Source organism: Salvelinus namaycush, chromosome 24 (genome assembly GCF_016432855.1).
Source record: "Salvelinus namaycush isolate Seneca chromosome 24, SaNama_1.0, whole genome shotgun sequence".
Taxonomy (NCBI): domain Eukaryota; kingdom Metazoa; phylum Chordata; class Actinopteri; order Salmoniformes; family Salmonidae; genus Salvelinus; species Salvelinus namaycush.
The window spans coordinates 36,635,821-36,655,731 of record NC_052330.1 but is presented as its reverse complement, the minus strand read 5'-3'; the positions used below and the strand labels follow the sequence as shown (position 1 = coordinate 36,655,731).

General features: G+C 46.6%; 2 protein-coding genes across 2 annotated transcripts; one reads left to right on the top strand and one right to left on the bottom strand.

Moving 5' to 3' along the window:
* Positions 1–352: 352 nt before the first annotated feature.
* nme6 (NME/NM23 nucleoside diphosphate kinase 6) lies at positions 353–9,509 on the top strand. The gene is made up of 6 exons (XM_038962791.1): positions 353–423; positions 953–1,044; positions 2,685–2,787; positions 5,072–5,111; positions 7,595–7,755; positions 9,225–9,509. The coding sequence occupies exons 2-6, from the start codon at positions 955–957 to the stop codon at positions 9,374–9,376; spliced, it is 546 nt and encodes a 181-aa protein (XP_038818719.1). The 5' UTR covers positions 353–423; positions 953–954; the 3' UTR covers positions 9,377–9,509.
* Positions 9,510–16,681: 7,172 nt separating this feature from the next.
* On the bottom strand, positions 16,682–19,240 carry baalcb (BAALC binder of MAP3K1 and KLF4 b). The gene is made up of 3 exons (XM_038962703.1): positions 19,054–19,240; positions 17,142–17,341; positions 16,682–16,747 (listed from the first exon to the last, which is right to left on the bottom strand). Exons 1-3 carry the CDS (start codon positions 19,238–19,240, stop codon positions 16,682–16,684), a joined length of 453 nt encoding a protein of 150 aa, XP_038818631.1.
* Between the last annotated feature and the right edge of the window lie 671 nt (positions 19,241–19,911).

Sequence of the window (19,911 nt, the reverse complement as noted above, 5' to 3'; positions counted from 1 at the left end):
AGTTCAGCTAATCTGCTTGCAGCAGTCTGTTGTTTACCCCTGGCTGAACGTAGGTGCAACATCAGGAAGTAGCATTAGCCACTCTAGCAGTGGTAGAACACTTTGTTTCTTATAGAAAGTACACATATTTCCCATGCTTCCCCCCCCCCCCTGCCTTCTCTCAATAAAATCGAGTTAAGGAAGAAATTGAAGGCTTTGCTACCGGAATGGAGAATGTTTTATGTACGAACCGGTCCACGGGGGATAGGAGTGTTTAGCCGGCTGCATGCAGTCACTTTACGATGAAGGTCAAATGAAACGACTCAATATCGCCATCTGCCGGGCTTTGGGCTACTGTATAATGTGTCAAATACGCGGAACATTAAACATGTGGAACCTAAAATTGGGGTTGAGAAATTTGGGGACTCTTTAAGAGCGGATCAGGTAGGAGAAAGGGCAGAACATTCGAATAAATGTTAATTAATAAGCTATTAAGATTCAAAGGTAGCTTTTAACTGCCTCAAAACGTATGTTAATGTCGATATGTAATTAATACTTTGATGTAACGAACAACAACGGTAGCTAACGCCAGTTACATTTACCAAAGATGGTGGCGCCCATATAAATATCACTGAAAACATTACATTATCTAGCTACTAATAAACACGCTTTGTACCTTCAGATCTTTTACTTTCTTGCTAAATTTAGACTGTCAAAGTAACTGGAGTAGCCTGCTATTTCCAATGCACCTGTTAATTTTCTCATACGAGCTAGCTATCTAACGTTAATTACAGTAACGTTACATTCTTCTGTGCAGTGCAATTTGTTTCCGTATTCTGTAATGTTATCCAGCTAAATTGAATCTGAATGATAGCTGGTACTGTTGTGCAAAGAGAATGCAAACGGGGGACGTGTGTTCTTTGCTTACCACAACAATTTAGTTATTTACCTTTTGTTCTTTGCCATTTTCCAGGCATGTTAACCTCACATCGCTGTGCGAAAGCACTGCAGCTCACCCTCGCGGTGATCAAGCCTGATGCAGTGGCGCATCCTGTCATCTTGGAGGTCAGTGAGTTGCTTGCGTTTGTTTAATGGAATCCGTGATTGTAAATACTGGCTACATTATACTGTAGGCTATGGACACACACACACATTAGGCTATTCAGATAATCATGTTGAAATCATGTGTTTTTGTGGACCAAATTACAATTATCCACATCACATATCAGAACCATTTCAGATTAGCTACAGTTCGAAAACACCTATTGCACAGACAAAAGGCGGCATAAAGGGGGTTAGTTACCAGTATGATAGTATGTTGTGGTTAGTTACCAGTGTGATAGTATCTTGTGGTTAGTTACCAGTATGATAGTATCTTGTGGTTAGTTACCAGTGTGATAGTATCTTGTGGTTAGTTACCAGTATGATAGTATCTTGTGGTTAGTTACCAGTATGATAGTATCTTGTGGTTAGTTACCAGTGTGATAGTATCTTGTGGTTAGTTACCAGTGTGATAGTATCTTGTGGTTAGTTACCAGTATGATAGTATCTTGTGGTTAGTTACCAGTATGATAGTATCTTGTGGTTAGTTACCAGTATGATAGTATCTTGTGGTTAGTTACCAGTATGATAGTATCTTTGCCTATTGTAAACACTTGATCATTTTAGGAGTTGATCACATCAGCTTTTCAAAACATTGATTGTGAGAAGTTGATTTAGGAAGTCATTTTCAATGGTCCATAATAAACACCAATTCCAGCTGCATCTTCAATAAAATGTTATCGTCCACACAATTGGAGAGTGGACAGATCTTATTGGCATATTCTAATTGTGCATATAGGATCATAAATGAACTGAATGAGAGACAACAAGCAGTTATTTAGACTTCTCTGTTCTTTTCTGATTTAATTACCCTGCCCAATGGCTCAAAGAAAGGAGAGGGAAAAATGCATTGATCATCACAGATTAAATGTAATGCACTGTTCCATTTGAATACTTCAGTTCCTTTTTAAAGCTGATTGTCTGTCTGTCTCCCTTTATCTGCACAGGAGGGGAGTTTGAGGGGGCGGGATTTCTAAGATGTAATAACATCCATCAATATTAGGTTGTTGACATTTTTTCAGAGTTCCAAAATGTAAAATGGTGTAAATAAGATTTATGACTGAGCAAACTCATACAATGGTGATGATATCCACTGGAGTCCCACATTGTAGGTGAAAGTCTAGTATTTAGATGAGAGTAGTACTGTATACTCTATATTTAGTATCTGGATGAGAAGTAACGTCTCTCTACCTTCCAGGCCCTTCACCAGAGAATCCTAGAGAACAGGAAGTAATATATACTTCTCTACCTTCCAGGCCCTTCACCAGAGAATCCTAGAGAACAGGAAGTAATATATACTTCTCTACCTTCCAGGCCCTTCACCAGAGAATCCTAGAGAACAGGAAGTAATATATACTTCTCTACCTTCCAGGCCCTTCACCAGAGAATCCTAGAGAACAGGAAGTAATATATACTTCTCTACCTTCCAGGCCCTTCACCAGAGAATCCTAGAGAACAGGAAGTAATATATACTTCTCTACCTTCCAGGCCCTTCACCAGAGAATCCTAGAGAACAGGAAGTAATATATACTTCTCTACCTTCCAGGCCCTTCACCAGAGAATCCTAGAGAACAGGAAGTAATATATACTTATCTACCTTCCAGGCCCTTCACCAGAGAATCCTAGAGAACAACTTCATCATTGTCAGGTCCAAAGACCTGGTGTGGAGGAGACAGGACTCTGAGAAGTTCTACTCTGAACATGCAGGTAAGGTTCTAGATGGTTCTACCATCGAATTACAACGTATATCTTTATGGGTTCTATTCGGAACGTGCAGTTACATTTTATCAGCTATGTATGGTTCTACCATAGAAAACATTAGCTTTATATGTATTGTAATGAAACAGGCAGGGAGAGTGAGCTTGTCTGTGGTGATATTCCTGACACCAGTGTAATGAAACAGGCAGGGAGTGCGGCTCGAATCCCTCAACCTTCTGGCCCGTAGCTCTGCGCTCCATCGACTGTGCCGCAAAAAAGCAGGCTCGTGTGGCAGAGTCAATATCCGGAGGTATGAACACAGGGTCGTAGGCCGTCATTGTAAAATATGAATTTGTTCTTAACTGTCTTGCCTAGTAAAATAAAGGTTAAATATATATATTTTTAAAATATGCCAAACCCACATTCGTCCGTCGGACTGCCAAATGAAGAAGCGTGATTCATCACTCCAGCCAACACTTGGCATTGCGGATGGTGAACTTAGGCTTGTGTGTGGCTGCTTGGCCACGGAAACCCATTTCATGAAGCTGCTGACGAACAGTTCTTGTGCTGACGTTGCTTCCAGAGGCAGATTGGAATGCGATAGTGAGTGTTGCAACCGAGGACAGACGATTTTTACGAGCTACTCGCTTCAGCACTCGGCGGTCCCGTTCTGTGAGCTTGTGTTGCCTACCATTTCGTGGCTGAGCCGTTGTTGCTCCTAGACGTTTCCACTTCACAATAACAACACTTACAGTTGACCGGGGGGGCAGCTCTAGCAGGGCAGAAATTGGACGAACAGACTTGTTGGAAAGGTGGCATCCTATGACGGTGCCACGTTGAAAGTCACAGAGCTCTTCAGTAAGGCCATTCTATCGCCAATGTTTGTCTATGGAGATTGCATGGCTGTGTGCTTGATTTTATACAACTGTCAGCAGTGGGTGTGGCAAAGAGACCAGTCAATACCCGGAATGATTCATCCAGCTCTCTTTGGTCTGAATACTTATGTAAATAAGGTATTTTTGTTTTGTAATTTTAAATACATTTTGCTAACATTTCTAAAAACCTGTTTTTTCTTTTTCTTTATGGGGTATTGTGTGTAGATTGATTGAGATATATATATATTTTTTATCCATGTTATAAGGCTGTAACTTAACATAATGTGGAAAAAGACAAGGGGTCTGAATACTTTCTGAATGCACTCATATATATATATATTGATTATCTTGATCAAATGTTTACTTAGTTTTTTCCCTCATGTTAAAGAATCTAGCAAATGCTTTTATTATAATAATAATCCATTTAGCTGACTCTTTAATTTTTATTTCTTTATTTATTTTGTCTTTATTTAACTAGGCAAGTCAGTTAAGAACAAATTCTTATTTTCAATGACAGCCTAGGAACAGTGCCTTGTTTAGGGGCAGAACGACAGATTTTTACCTTGTCAGCTCAGGGATTTGATCTTGCAACCTTCCGGTTACTAGTCCAACGCTCTAACCACTAGGCTACCTGCAGCCCCAAATGCAAGCATACATGTTTCCATGGGGACAAGCGCCATGCTCTACAACCACCACATAGAACCACCTCATATCACCACATAGAACCACCTCGTATCACCACATAGAACCACATAGAACCACCTCGTATCGCCACATAGAAGCACCTCGAATCACCACATAGAACCACCTCGTATCGCCACATAGAACCACCTCGTATCGCCACATAGAACCACCTCGTATCGCCACATAGAACCACCTCGTATCGCCACATAGAACCACCTCGTATCACCACATAGAACCACCTCGAATCACCACATAGAACCACCTCGTATCACCACATAGAACCACCTCGTATCACCACATAGAACCACCTCGTATCACCACATAGAACCACCTCGTATCACCACATAGAACCACCTCGTATCACCACATAGAACCACCTCGTATCACCACATAGAACCACCTCGTAGCACCACATAGAACCACCTCGAATCACCACATAGAACCTCCTCGTATCACCACCTCGTATCACCACATAGAACCACCTCGTATCACCACATAGAACCACCTCGTATCACCACATAGAACCACCTCGTATCACCACGTAGAACCACCTCGTATCACCACGTAGAACCACCTCATATCACCACATAGAACCACCTCGTATCACCACATAGAACCACCTCGTATCACCACATAGAACCACCTCGTATCACCACATAGAACCACCTCGTATCGCCACATAGAACCACCATATATCTTTGATGCGTCTTTGTGTGTTTTGTCTCATTTCTCAGGACGGTTCTTCTACCAAAGACTGGTTGAGTTCATGTCCAGGTAAGCTTCAAGTCATTTCTCCCCACACTTTTTAATGTAGCTTACATAACTTTAATGTGTGTCCCAAATGGCCCCCTATTTGGACTAATAGATAGATATACGAACCACTTCTATCCATCCAGCCATACGAACCACTTCTATCCATCCAGCCATACGAACCACTTCTATCCATCCAGTCATACGAACCACTTCTATCCATCCAGCCATATGAACCACTTCTATCCATCCAGCCATATGAACCACTTCTATCCATCCAGTCATACGAACCACTTCTCTCCATCCAGCCATACGAACCACTTCTATCCATCCAGTCATACGAACCACTTCTATCCATCCAGCCATATGAACCACTTCTATCCATCCAGCCATAAGAACCACTTCTATCCATCCAGCCATACGAACCACTTCTATCCATCCAGCCATATGAACCACTTCTATCCATCCAGCCATATGAACCACTTCTATCCATCCAGCCATATGAACCACTTCTATCCATCCAGCCATACGAACCACTTCTATCCATCCAGCCATACGAACCACTTCTATCCATCCAGCCATATGAACCACTTCTATCCATCCAGCCATATGAACCACTTCTATCCATCCAGCCATATGAACCACTTCTATCCATCCAGCCATATGAACCACTTCTATCCATCCAGCCATATGAACCACTTCTATCCATCCAGCCATATGAACCACTTCTATCCATCCAGCCATACGAACCACTTCTATCCATATGAACCACTTCTCTCCATCCAGCCATATGAACCACTTCTCTCCATCCAGTCATACGAACCACTTCTATCCATATGAACCACTTCTCTCCATCCAGCCATATGAACCACTTCTCTCCATCCAGTCATACGAACCACTTCTATCCATCCAGTCATACGAACCACTTCTATCCATCCAGCCATACGAACCACTTCTATCCATCCAGCCATACGAACCACTTCTATCCATCCAGTCATACGAACCACTTCTATCCATCCAGCCATACGAACCACTTCTCTCCATCCAGTCATACGAACCACTTCTCTCCATCCAGTCATACGAACCACTTCTCTCCATCCAGTCATACGAACCACTTCTCTCCATCCAGTCATATGAACCACTTCTATCCATCCAGCCATATGAACCACTTCTATCCATCCAGTCATACGAACCACTTCTCTCCATCCAGCCATACGAACCACTTCTCTCCATCCAGCCATACGAACCACTTCTCTCCATCCAGCCATACGAACCACTTCTCTCCATCCAGTCATACGAACCACTTCTATCCATCCAGCCATATGAACCACTTCTATCCATCCAGCCATACGAACCACTTCTATCCATATGAACCACTTCTATCCATCCAGCCATACGAACCACTCTATCCATCCAGTCATACGAACCACTTCTATCCATCCAGCCATACGAACCACTTCTCTCCATCCAGTCATACGAACCACTTCTCTCCATCCAGTCATACGAACCACTTCTCTCCATCCAGTCATACGAACCACTTCTCTCCATCCAGTCATATGAACCACTATCCATCCAGCCATATGAACCACTTCTATCCATCCAGTCATACGAACCACTTCTCTCCATCCAGCCATACGAACCACTTCTCTCCATCCAGCCATACGAACCACTTCTCTCCATCCAGCCATACGAACCACTTCTCTCCATCCAGTCATACGAACCACTTCTATCCATCCAGCCATATGAACCACTTCTATCCATCCAGCCATACGAACCACTTCTATCCATATGAACCACTTCTATCCATCCAGCCATATGAACCACTTCTATCCATCCAGTCATACGAACCACTTCTCTCCATCCAGCCATACGAACCACTTCTCTCCATCCAGCCATACGAACCACTTCTCTCCATCCAGCCATACGAACCACTTCTCTCCATCCAGTCATACGAACCACTTCTATCCATCCAGCCATATGAACCACTTCTATCCATCCAGCCATACGAACCACTTCTATCCATATGAACCACTTCTATCCATCCAGCCATACGAACCACTTCTATCCATCCAGCCATATGAACCACTTCTATCCATCCAGCCATACGAACCACTTCTATCCATATGAACCACTTCTATCCATCCAGTCATACGAACCACTTCTATCCATCCAGCCATACGAACCACTTCTCTCCATCCAGTCATACGAACCACTTCTCTCCATCCAGTCATATGAACCACTTCTCTCCATCCAGTCATACGAACCACTTCTATCCATCATATGATGTTTTCATCATATGAACATTTTAACCAAACACTGCATTTTGACCTGTAGTCCCAATTATATTTACAAAGCAAATATAATTTGAGGCCATCACTTGCTGGATATTTTAAAGGTGATACTCTTGTGCTGGTGTATCCTACTTCACACAGATTGAGTGGAAGGAACTCTTTGTCAAAAGGCTCCCTAGTTTTAAACTTTCCCCCCATTTCTCTGTTGTGATTCAGTGGTCCGATGCGGGCGTACGTCCTGGCTAGAGAGGACGCCATAACCCACTGGAGAGAATTGATGGGTCCTACCAAGGTGTTCAGGGCACGCTATACCTCTCCCTTAACCATCAGAGCCCAGTACGGACTCACTGACACCAGGAATACCACACACGGCTCTGGTAAGTCCCCCAGGACTCTCGGCTCTGGTAAGTCCCCCAGGGCTCTCGGCTCTGGTAAGGCCCCCAGGGCTCTCGGCTCTGGTAAGGCCCCCAGGGCTCTCGGCTCTGGTAAGGCCCCCAGGGCTCTCGGCTCTGGTAAGGCCCCCAGGGCTCTCGGCTCTGGTAAGTCCCCCAGGGCTCTCGGCTCTGGTAAGGCCCCCAGGGCTCTCGGCTCTGGTAAGGCCCCCAGGGCTCTCGGCTCTGGTAAGGCCCCCAGGGCTCTCGGCTCTGGTAAGGCCCCCAGGGCTCTGGTAAGGCCCCCAGGGCTCTGGTAAGTCCCCCAGGGCTCTCGGCTCTGGTAAGGCCCCCAGGGCTCTCGGCTCTGGTAAGGCCCCCAGGGCTCTCGGCTCTGGTAAGTACCCCCAGGGCTCTCGGCTCTGGTAAGGCCCCCAGGGCTCTGGTAAGTCCCCCAGGGCTCTCGGCTCTGGTAAGTCCCCCAGGGCTCTCGGCTCTGGTAAGTCCCCCAGGGCTCTCGGCTCTGGTAAGTACCCCAGAGCTCTCGGCTCTGGTAAGGCCCCCAGGGCTCTCGGCTCTGGTAAGTACCCCCAGAGCTCTCGGCTCTGGTAAGGCCCTCAGGGCTCTCGGCTCTGGTAAGGCCCCCAGGGCTCTGGTAAGTCCCCCAGGGCTCTCGGCTCTGGTAAGTCCCTCAGGGCTCTCGGCTCTGGTAAGGCCCCCAGAGCTCTCGGCTCTGGTAAGGCCCCCAGGGCTCTCGGCTCTGGTAAGTACCCCCAGGGCTCTGGTAAGGCCCCCAGGGCTCTCGGCTCTGGTAAGGCCCCCAGGGCTCTGGTAAGTCCCCCAGAGCTCTCGGCTCTGGTAAGGCCCTCAGGGCTCTCGGCTCTGGTAAGGCCCCAGGGCCATGAGGGTTTTCCTCTGTCCTGGTATTATCTACACATATGGCTTCATGCTCTCTACACTGAGCACCGTTTTTCTAATAGAAGATTGTAGGATGTAGCTGTTGTTACAGAGTGGGGCCTTTCCTGCCACGCTGAACAAATAGAAACATGGATGATGTTCAGGGGAACCGCAGTGAACTGATCTGTAGATGAAGGTTCTCTGGCACACACATGTGTATGATAGCTATCAATATAGACAACCACAACCAGAATCCTTTGAGTAATCTCCTCCACTGATTTGCAGTCTACAATACTTTGGGGGGGTAAGCATCGCAGCCCATATACAACTTTATCTTCATATTCTGGCTGGTGCTGGTGGTTGGGACTCCTGACCATAAACTGTATGCCATAACTTTAATAACATCAATGTCATTTTAAAGATTTTGTTGATTCTACTAATATTAATTTCCATAAACCCTTTAACTCTTGATGTTGTGTAATAATCTCGTGAAACATAACATGCCAAAGTAATTTCCCAAACTTGGGCTAATTTAAAAGTCTTCTTCTAAAGGAATGTTAAATTCTTCCCTTTTCCAGATTCGGTGGAGTCGGCGCAGAGAGAGATCAGTTTCTTCTTCCCAGACTTCAGTCAGGAGACGTGGATGGAGCGAGAGGAGCTGGGCTTCAGGAAGGGCCGCATGGAGTACAACCAGAAGAAACAGATACACACGTTACCAGTTCACAGCTAACTGCTGATCTCAGGACACATTTAAACAAGTGACTGGACCAGGGCCTGTATTCATAAAATATCTCAATAAGTACAGTATGTACAGTACCAGTCAAGTTTGGACACACCTACTCACTCAAGTAGGTTTTTTGTTTGGACTATTTTCTACATTGTAGAATAATAGTGAAGATATCAAAACGATGAAATAACACATGTAGAATTCAAGAAAAGTGTTAAACAAATCAAAATATATTTTATATTTGAGAATTTTCAAAGTAACCACCCTTTGCCTTGATGACAGCTTTGCACACGCTTGGCATTCTCTCAACCAGCTTCACCTGGAATGCTTTCCCATGTCTTGAAGGAGTTCCCACATATGCTGAGCACTTGTTGGCTGCTTTTCCTCCACTCAATTCAACCATGAAGGCCTGATTCACACAGTCTCCTCAGAACAGTTGATGTTGAGATGTGTCTGTTACTCTGGGAAGCATTTATTTGTGCGGCAATTTCTGAGGCTGGTAACTCTAATGAACTTATCTTTTTCAGCAGAGGTAACTCTGGATCTTCCTTTCCTGTGGCGGTCCTCATGAGAGCCAGTTTCATCATAGCGCTTGATGGTTTTTGCGACTGCACTTGGAAGAAACTTTAAAACGTGTTATTTCATAGTTTTGTCGTCTTCACTATTATTCTACAATGTAGAAAATAGTAAATATATATATGTCATCTAGGCAAAGGGTGGCTACTTTGAAGAATCTAAAATATATTTTGATTTGTAATTTTTTTGGGGGTACTACATAATTCTACATGTGTTATTTCATAGTTTTGTCTTCTTCACTATTTTTCTACAATGTACAATATAAAGATGTACTTCCACATTATGCACCATGGACAATATTCCAATCACAATTGTCTGCAGTTGATACTATGTAAATAATGCAACTTCTATGACATGACTTAAAGGAAATGAAACCACAAAGCACTCACACGTCATCTGTTTTATTGTCAGTACAAATGTACACTGTCCATATCGATAAACATGAACTAAAGAGTTAAGACAAAAGGACCTGACAAAGGTTACGAACAAGCTCTTGTTACTTTAGAATGTACAAATAGACCGTTTACTTACTGAGGCGGTTTGCCATTGAATATGAAAAACGCAATTGAAAACTGATATGTTTGTATGCTGTGACCTGTGACCTTTGTTTCCTCTTTCAGATTCACTGTGTATCGTTCAAACCAGGGAAATCCTAAGCCATTGCCAACTGCTTCCGTTGTAAATTTTTCAATTTGAATTGGAGATGTGTATAAATTTACGAGGGTGAAAAAAAAAACATTTTTTTAACCAACATATTCCTCCTTTTTTTACCAACGTCTAAAACTTTGTGAGAATTGTACGGAGGATCTTCTGACGCTACTGTAGCTATCCAATAGATGAAGGGTATAATAGGTCATACTCCACAGCTGAATCTGTTTCGAATCAAGCTCTCTTCATTGTAGAGCTGATACTCGATGTGTTGTCACCTCAAATCATTCAGTCACTAGCTCGTACAGTCAGTTGTTCATAAAGTCACTCGTTCGTAAAGTTTTGTTCACCAAAAAAAAGTGCCTCTTCATTATAAGACATACATTGTAGTTTACAGTTTTTTTTTTTCATCCGTCAAGACAAAACAAACACTACCCAACGAGTTGCCTATTGAAATACTAAACATAAACATTACAAAACGACTTACGTCAAGACTGGTTTCCTTCAGGAACATCCGTTTTGTGTTATGTATTCAATATGGCCGACAAGCTAGACGGTACAGTACAGCTCAGGTCCTAACAGCTCCAAGTTCCTCCTCTTGTGCTTTAAAAAAAAAAAAACATCTTCGGTATCGTGTCCATAGAGATGAAACTGTCTTATCTAGCTTATCAGAGCTGGTATCAGGCAAGATGGCGGACCGATTGTGCAGCGGATTCGAACCTTATATCCGCTCTAGTAATCTATCTCTATGGTCGTGTCTTTGTCTTTCTCGTCGTCCAAATAGCGTTCGGCATCAAATGAAAGTTTTTTTGGTCTCGTACACAGATTTGCAGATGTTACCGCAGGTGCAGAGAAATCCTTGTGTTTCTAGTCCAGTAATACCTAGCAATACAAAACAAACAATACACACATAATCCCCCCCAAAATAAATTATATAGGATTAACCATGACTGGAATACAGTATATACATATGAAGTGGACAGCAGTAGTTATATAGGATGAACCAGGACTAGAATACAGTATATACATATGAAGTGGACAGCAGTAGTTATATAGGATGAACCATGACTAGAATACAGTATATAAACTCAGCAAAAAAAGAAACGTCCTCTCTGTCAACTGCGTTTATTTTAAGCAAATTTAACATGTGTAAGTATTTGTATGAACATAAGATTCAACCACTGAGACATAAACTGAACAAGTTCCACAGACATGTGACTAACAGAAATTGAATAATGTGTCCCTGAACAAAGGGGGGGGGGGTCAAAATCAAAAGTAACAGTCAGTATCTGGTGTGGCCACCAAGCTACATTAAGTACTGCAGTGCATCTCCTCATGGACTGCACCAGATTTGCCAGTTCTTGCTGTGAGATGTTACCCCACTATTCCACCAAGGCACCTGCAAGTTCCCGGACGTTTCTGGGGGGAATGGCCCTAGCCCTCACCCTCCGATCTAACAGGTCCCAGACTTGCTCAATGGAATTGAGGGCCGGGCTCTTTGCTGGCCATGGCAGAACACTAATGTTCCTGTCTTGCAGGAAATCATGCACAGAACGAGCAGTATGGCTGGTGGCATTGTCATGCTGGAGGGTCATGTCAGGATGAGCCTGCAGGAAGGGTACCACATGAGGGAGGAGGATGTCTTCCCTGTAACACACAGGCGTTGAGATTGCCCGCAATGACAACAAGCTCGCTCCAGAGTACAGGCCTCGGTGTAACGTTCATTCCTTCGACGATAAACACGAATCCGACCATCACCCCTGGTGAGACAAAACCACGACTCGTCAGTGTAGAGCACTTTTTTGCCAGTCCTGTCTCGTCCAGCGACGGTGGGTTTGTGCCCATAGACGACGTTGTTGCCGGTAATGTCTGGTCAGGACCTGCCTTACAACAGGCCTACAAACCCTCGGTCCAGCCTCTCTCAGCCTATTGCGGACAGTCTGAGCACTGATGGAGGGATTGTGCGTTCCTGGTGTAACTCGGGCAGTTGTTGTTGCCATCCTGTACCTGTCCCGCAGGTGTGATGTTCAGATGTACCGATCCTGTGCAGGTGTTGTTACACGTGGTCTGCCACTGCGAGGACGATCAGCTGTCCGTCCTGTCTCCCTGTAGCGCTGTCTTAGGCGCCTCACAGTACGGACATTGCAATTTATTGCCCTGGCCACATCTGCAGTCCTCATGCCTCCTTGCAGCATGCCTAAGGCACGTTCACGCAGATGAGCAGGGACCCTGGGCATCTTTCTTTTGGTGTTTTTCAGAGTCAGTAGAAAGGCCTCTTTAGTGTCCTAAGTTTTCATAACTGTGACCTTAATTGCCTACCGTCTGTAAGCTGTTAGTGTCTTAACGACCGTTCCACAGGTGCATGTTCATTAATTGTTTATGGTTCATTGAACAAGCATGGGAAACGGTGCTTAAACCCTTTACAATGAAGATTTGTGAAGTTATTTTAGATTTTTACTAATTATCTTTGAAAGACAGGGTCCTTTTTTGCTGAGTTTACATATGAAGTGGACAGTAGCAGTTATATAGGATGAGCCATGACTAAAATACAGTATTTAAACATTATTAAAGTGATAGTGTTCATTGACTGTACGTACATAGGGAAGCAGTCTCTAAGGTGCAGGGTAGATTACCGGGTGGTAGCCGGCTAGTAACAGTGACTAAGTTCAGGGCAGGGTACTGGGCGGTGGCTAGTGGTGACTACTTAACAGTCTGATGCCCTGGAGATGGAAGCTATTAATCAGTGTCTCTGTCCCAGCTTTCATGCACCTGTACTGTCTCCTCCTTCTAGATGGTAGCGGGGTGAACAGGCCGTGGCTCAGGTGGCTGAGGTCCTTGATGATCTTCTAGATGGTAGCAGGGTGAACAGGCCGTGGCTCAGGTGGCTGAGGTCCTTGATGATCTTCTTGGCCTTCCTGTGACAGCGGGTGCAGAAGTTGTCCTTGAGGGCAGGTAGTGTGCCCCCCGGTGATGCGTTGGGCAGACCGCACCACCCTCTGGAGAGCCCTGCAGTTGCTGGCGGTGCTGTTGCTGTACCAGGTGGTGATACAGCCCAACAGGATGCTCTCGATGGTGCATCTGTAGAAGTTTGTGAGGGTCTTAGAGGTCAAGCTGAATTTCTTCAGCCTCCTGATGGTTGAACAGGCGCCGTTGTGCCTTCTTCACCACGCTGTCTGTGTGAACGGACCATTGCAGGTTGTCAGTGATGTGCACACAGAGGAACTTGAAGCTTTTGACCCTCTCCACTGCGGCACCGTCGATGTGGATGGGGGGCGGGATCTCTCTGCTGTCTCCTGTAGTCCACGATCAGATCCTTCATTTTGTTGATGTTTAGGGAGAGGTTATTTTCCTGGCACCACTCTGCCAGGGCTCTCACCTCCTCCCTGTAGGCTGTCTCATCATTGTTGGTAATCAAGCCTACCACTGTTGTGTTGTCAGCAAACATGATGATTGAGTTGGAGGTGTAAGTGGCCACTCAGTTATAGGTGAACAGGGAGTACAGGAGTGGGCTAAGTACGCACCCCTGTGGGGCCCCTGTGTTGAGGATCAGCATAGTGGAGGTGTTGTTGCCTACCTTCACTTGGGGTTGGCCTGTCAGGAAGTCCAGGACCCAGCTGCACAGGGTGGTGTTCAGACCCAGGGCCCTGAGCTTAGTGATGAGCTTGGAGGGTACTATGGTGATGAAGTCGATGAACAGCATTCTTACATAAGTATTTCTCTTGTCCAGATGGGATAGGGCAGTCTGCAGTGCAATGGCGATTGCGTCGTCCGTGGATCTGTTGGGACGATTATGTGAATTGTAGTGGGTCTAGGGTGTCTGGTAATGTGGAGGTGATATGGTCCTTAACTAGCCTCTCAAAGCACTTCATGATGATAGAAGTGAGTGCTACGGGGCGATAGTCATTTAGTTCAGTGACCTTCGCTTTCTTTGATACAGGAAAATTAGTCGACATTTTGAAGCAAGTGTGGATAGCAGACTGCGATAGGGAGAGATTGAATATGTCTGTAAACACTCCAGCCAGCTGGTCTGCACATGCTCTGAGGATGCGGCTTGGGATGCTGTGTGGGCCGGCAGCCTTGCGAGGGTTAACACGCGTAAATGACTTACACACGTCAGCCACGGAGAACGAGAGCACACAGTCCTCGTGAGTGGCAGGTGGGCCCGTGTCGGAGGCTCGATATTGTTTTCCTCAAAGTGGCGAAGAAGGTGTTTAGCTCATCTGGGAGCGAGGTGTTAGGGTCTGTGACGTGGCTGGCTTTCCCTTTATAATCTGTGATTGTCTGGAGTTCCTGCCACATACATCTCGTGTCCGAGCCGATGAATTCCCGACTCCGCCTTGTCCCTGTACTCTCATTTTGCCTCTTTGATTGTTTTACGGAGGTCGTAGCTGGTCTGTTTCTAAACGTCCATGTTCCCAGTCACCTTGCCATGGCTAAATGTGGCTCTTAGATCTGTGCTAATGCTGTCATCGATCCACAGTTTTTGGTTTGGATAAATTCTAATCGTCACAGTGGGTACACCATCCTCTATGCACTTCCCGATGAACCCAGTCACCGAACCCAGTCACCGAACCCAGTCACCGAACCCAGTCACCGAACCCAGTCACCGAACCCAGTCACCGAACCCAGTCACCGAACCCAGTCACTGAGTGTATACATCGATACTATTTTCAGAGGCGACCCAGAACATCTCCCAGTCTGCGTGATAAAAACAATCTTGAAGCATAGATTCCGATTGGTCAGACCAACGTTGAACAGTCCTTTCTCACTCCGTTAATTGTTTTTGTCACAGTCTTTGGTCCTGTTACTTCTCAGACCTCAGTGTGTCAGTGTTATTACCTGCTGTTTCTACTGCTGCCTCCAGCCACGTCCTCCGGTCACGACCTCCAGCCACGTCCTCCAGCCACGTCCTCCAGCCACGACCTCCAGCCACATCACATCCTCCAGCCAAGTTCTCCAGCCACATCCTCCAGCCACGTCCTCCAGCCACGTCCTCCAGCCACGTCCTCCAGCCACGTCCTCCAGCCACGTCCTCCAGCCACGTCCTCCAGCCACGACCTCCAGCCACGTCCTCCAGCCACGTCCTCCAGCCACGACCTCCAGCCACGTCCTCCAGCCACGACCTCCAGCCACGTCCTCCAGCCACGTCCTCCAGCCACGACCTCCAGCCACGTCCTCCAGCCACGTCCTCCAGCCACGTCCTTCAGCCACGTCCTCCAACCACGACCTTCAGCCACGTCCTCCAGCCACGTCCTCCAGCCACGACCTCCAGCCACGTCCTCCAGCCACGACCTCCAGCCACGTCCTCCAGCCACGTCCTCCAGCCACGACCTCCAGCCACGTCCTCCAGCCACGACCTCCAGCCACGTCCTCCAGCCACGTCCTCCAGCCACGTCCTCCAGCCACGTCCTCCAGCCACGTCCTCCAGCCACGTCCTCCAGCCACGTCCTCCAGCCACGTCCTCCAGCCACGACCTCCAGCCACGTCCTCCAGCCACGTCCTCCAGCCACGTCCTTCAGCCACATCACGTCCTCCAGCCACGTCCTTCAGCCACGTCCTTCAGCCACGTCCTTCAGCCACGTCCTTCAGGTCTTCCACTGGTTTCATGACTTCAAAGGTGGTGAGGGATTTCTCCTTGATCTTCCCGGTCTTATCCACCTGTCTAATGCTCTAATTCTCTGTCACCGTGATGGTCACCTGCTCCGTGTCACTGTGATGGTCGACCTGCTCCGTGTCACCGTGATGGTCACCTGCTCCGTGTCACCGTGATGGTTACCTGCTCCGTGTCACCGTGATGAACACCTGCTCTGTGTCACCGTGATGGTCACCTGCTCCGTGTCACCGTGATGGTCACCTGCTCCGTGTCACCGTGATGGTCACCTGCTCCGTGTCACTGTGATGGTCACCTGCTTTGTGTCACCGTGATGGTCACCTGCTTCGTGTCACCGTGATGGTCACCTGCTCCGTGTCACCGTGATGGTCACCTGCTCCGTGTCACCGTGATGGTCACCTGCTCCGTGTCACCGTGATGGTCACCTGCTCCGTGTCACCGTGATGGTCACCTGCTCCGTGTCACCGTGATGGTCACCTGCTCCGTGTCACCGTGATGGTCACCTGCTCCGTGGACATCCGGTTGTCTTGCCATTTGGTCTGTGGAGGGGAAAACCACTTTACTTTATATAAATACACACCACGTTCATAACCCATACACATACATAAAGCATTTGTAAGCAATAAATGCCTACGTACTGGCTTTAAATGTGATATCATGAATGTGTTATGAAGTCATTAGGGTAGGTGTTTCCCGAAAACAAGAATGCTTGGTTACATAGCCTTGTGTTTTGAACAGTGTGGGTTAATCTTCTTTGATTCCTCTCATTGTCGCCGGCCTCAACGTCAGAGGGAAGAGAGAGGGAGTGTATCAGAACGAGGACCTTCAACGCTCTTACTGTTTCCTTGACATTTTTAAGAAAGGTGAAAGAGAATTCAGGAAAATATTTCTGCGATTCACCCATGAACTGTGGATAAGAGTTGCTTGACTTACTATTTCCTCTGTGCGTAGAATGCTCCTTCGTTGTACAGTGGTAACAGGCGAGGGCTGCAACGCCTCCTGCTGTTGGGAGGGCAGTGTTTCAAGGGCTGCATTTGGCTTCACGACATCCAGGCCGGCTTCAGACATGGCAGAGCAGACCTTCAGATAGGCCCGAGTAGGAGTAGTCATCCCGTCGTCGAAGAAATATGCAACTGAAAGAAAACAAAAGGTGTGTGTACATGTTAATGGTTATTACAGTGGATTCAAGATATTTCTCTGGTTTCTGTTCTTTGTAAAGAGGCACCCATAACCAACATATTCCTTATCATACTAGTGTTGTATGTTCTTATGGCTGACTGGGAACACAAATGATGACTAAACTTGTGAAATTGGAGATACAAAGGGCAGCATTCATTTTTTAAATATCGCTGAGAAAAAAATCATTTTCAGTAAATATAAGGGTTTGATGCATATGGTTAGTTACATCTGCCTGGTACTGAGTCTGAGTCACACAGCCTAAACACTGTTTTCCTGTTACATATAATAGTTGATACCCAAAGCTTCGGGTCGCGTTTCATCTTTCATCTCCAGAGATGGCCACTTCAGACCACTTCAGAATCAAATGAATCACACCACTTCAGAATCAAATGAATCACACCACTTCAGAATCAAATGAATCACACCACTTTAGAATCAAATGAATCACACCACTTCAGAATCAAATGAATCACACCACTTCAGAATCAAATGAATCACACCACTTCAGAATCAAATGAATCACACCACTTCAGAATCAAATGAATCACACCACTTCAACATTTCAATGGGATTTCAACTGTGATTATATGACCTGTCTTAGTGTGAGAGGAAAAACAGGAAATACCTGTCCAGAGAGGAAACACCTGTCCAGACAGGAAATACCTTTCCAGAGAGGAAACACATGTCCAGACTGGAAACACCTGTCCAGAGAGATAACACCCGTCCAGACAGGAAATACCTGTCCAGAGAGGTAACACCCGTCCAGACAGGAAACACCTGTCCAGACAGGAAATACCTGTCCAGACAGGAAACACCTGTCCAGACAGGAAACACCTGTCCAGACAGGAAATACCTGTCCAGACAGGAAATACCTGTCCAGAGAGGTAACACCTGTCCAGAGAGGTAACACCTGTCCAGACAGGAAACACCTGTCCAGACTGGAAACACCTGTCCAGAGAGGTAACACCTGTCCAGACAGGAAACACCTGTCCAGAGAGGAAACACCTGTCCAGACAGGAAACACCTGTCCAGAGAGGAAACACCTGTCCAGAGAGGAAACACCTGTCCAGAGAGGAAACACCTGTCCAGACAGGAAACACCTGTCCAGAGAGGAAACACCTGTCCAGAGAGGAAACACCTGTCCAGACAGGAAACACCTGTCCAGAGAGGAAACACCTGTCCAGAGAGGAAACACCTGTCCAGAGAGGAAACACCTGTCCACTTGGCAATAACACAACAGATTCAACTAATCATCAAGCCCACAAATCAGGTTTGCTAATACAGGAATGAGACAAGAGCACATCAAGACCAGGATTTAGACTATATGGATGTGTCCCAATTATCTCTTCCTCCTCTCAAAGTGTGCACTTATATTCATTTATTTATATAGCCCCTCTGAGTAGAGGAACCTGGTCTGTCCTCCCTCCTCTTTCTCTGAGTAGAGGAACCTGGTCTATATAATATATAAATAAATTTGATTTGATTCACTTCCCTTCACTGATTTGAAAGGAAATGACTGGTATAAGAAATATGGTGGAACATCCCTCTAGCCCATGCCTCCAGCAATCTTAATTATTTTAGATTTGTGGGCAAGAAGTGAACAAGTGTACACTTCAGGAGAAAGGAGATACTATTGGGACGCACCATCTATCTGAGCTTGTCTTACCAGCGGTGATGGTCTTCTCAGAGACAAAGCTTTCAGATGAGTTCTCAGACGGGATATCCATACTCTGTATTGAAGAGAGGGGGATGTCGGTATCTGTCCTGGTCAGCCAGGTAGACTCTGTCTCCTTGGTCCGGCTGTCCAGGCACCTGGGCTCCAGAGCATCGGTCCTGCTGCCGCCACACCCCATGGTGCCTCCTATAGTTCTCCCTCAGCTGGGGAAGGGGAGGGAGGGACCACGTTCCTCTTCTTAGACCAGACCTCTCTAACCAGAGACAGGGAGACACCGAGCTGTGGAACTGTGGCGCTGGTTCCTCTTCTCAGCAGGGGGAAGGAGGGAGGGAGACACCGAGCTGTGGAACTGTGGCGCTGGTTCCTCTTCTCAGCAGGGGGAAGGAGGGAGGGAGAGACCAGGTTCCTCTTCTCAGAGGAGGGAGGAACAGACCAGGTCCCTCTACTCAGAGGAGGGAGGAACAGACCAGGTTCCTCTACTCAGAGGAGGGAGGAACAGACCAGGTACCTGTACTCAGGAGAGGGAGGGACAGACCAGGTTCCTCTTCTCAGAGGAGGGAGGGACAGACCAGGTTCCTCTTCTCAGAGGAGGGAGGGACAGACCAGGTTCCTCTTCTCAGAGGACGGAGGGACAGACCAGGTTCCTCTTCTCAGAGGAGGGAGGAACAGACCAGGTTCCTCTTCTCAGAGGACGGAGGGACAGACCAGGTACCTCTACTCAGAGGAGGGAGGAACAGACCAGGTTCCTCTACTCAGAGGAGGGAGGAACAGACCAGGTACCTCTACTCAGAGGAGGGAGGAACAGACCAGGTTCCTCTTCTCAGAGGAGGGAGGGACAGACCAGGTTCC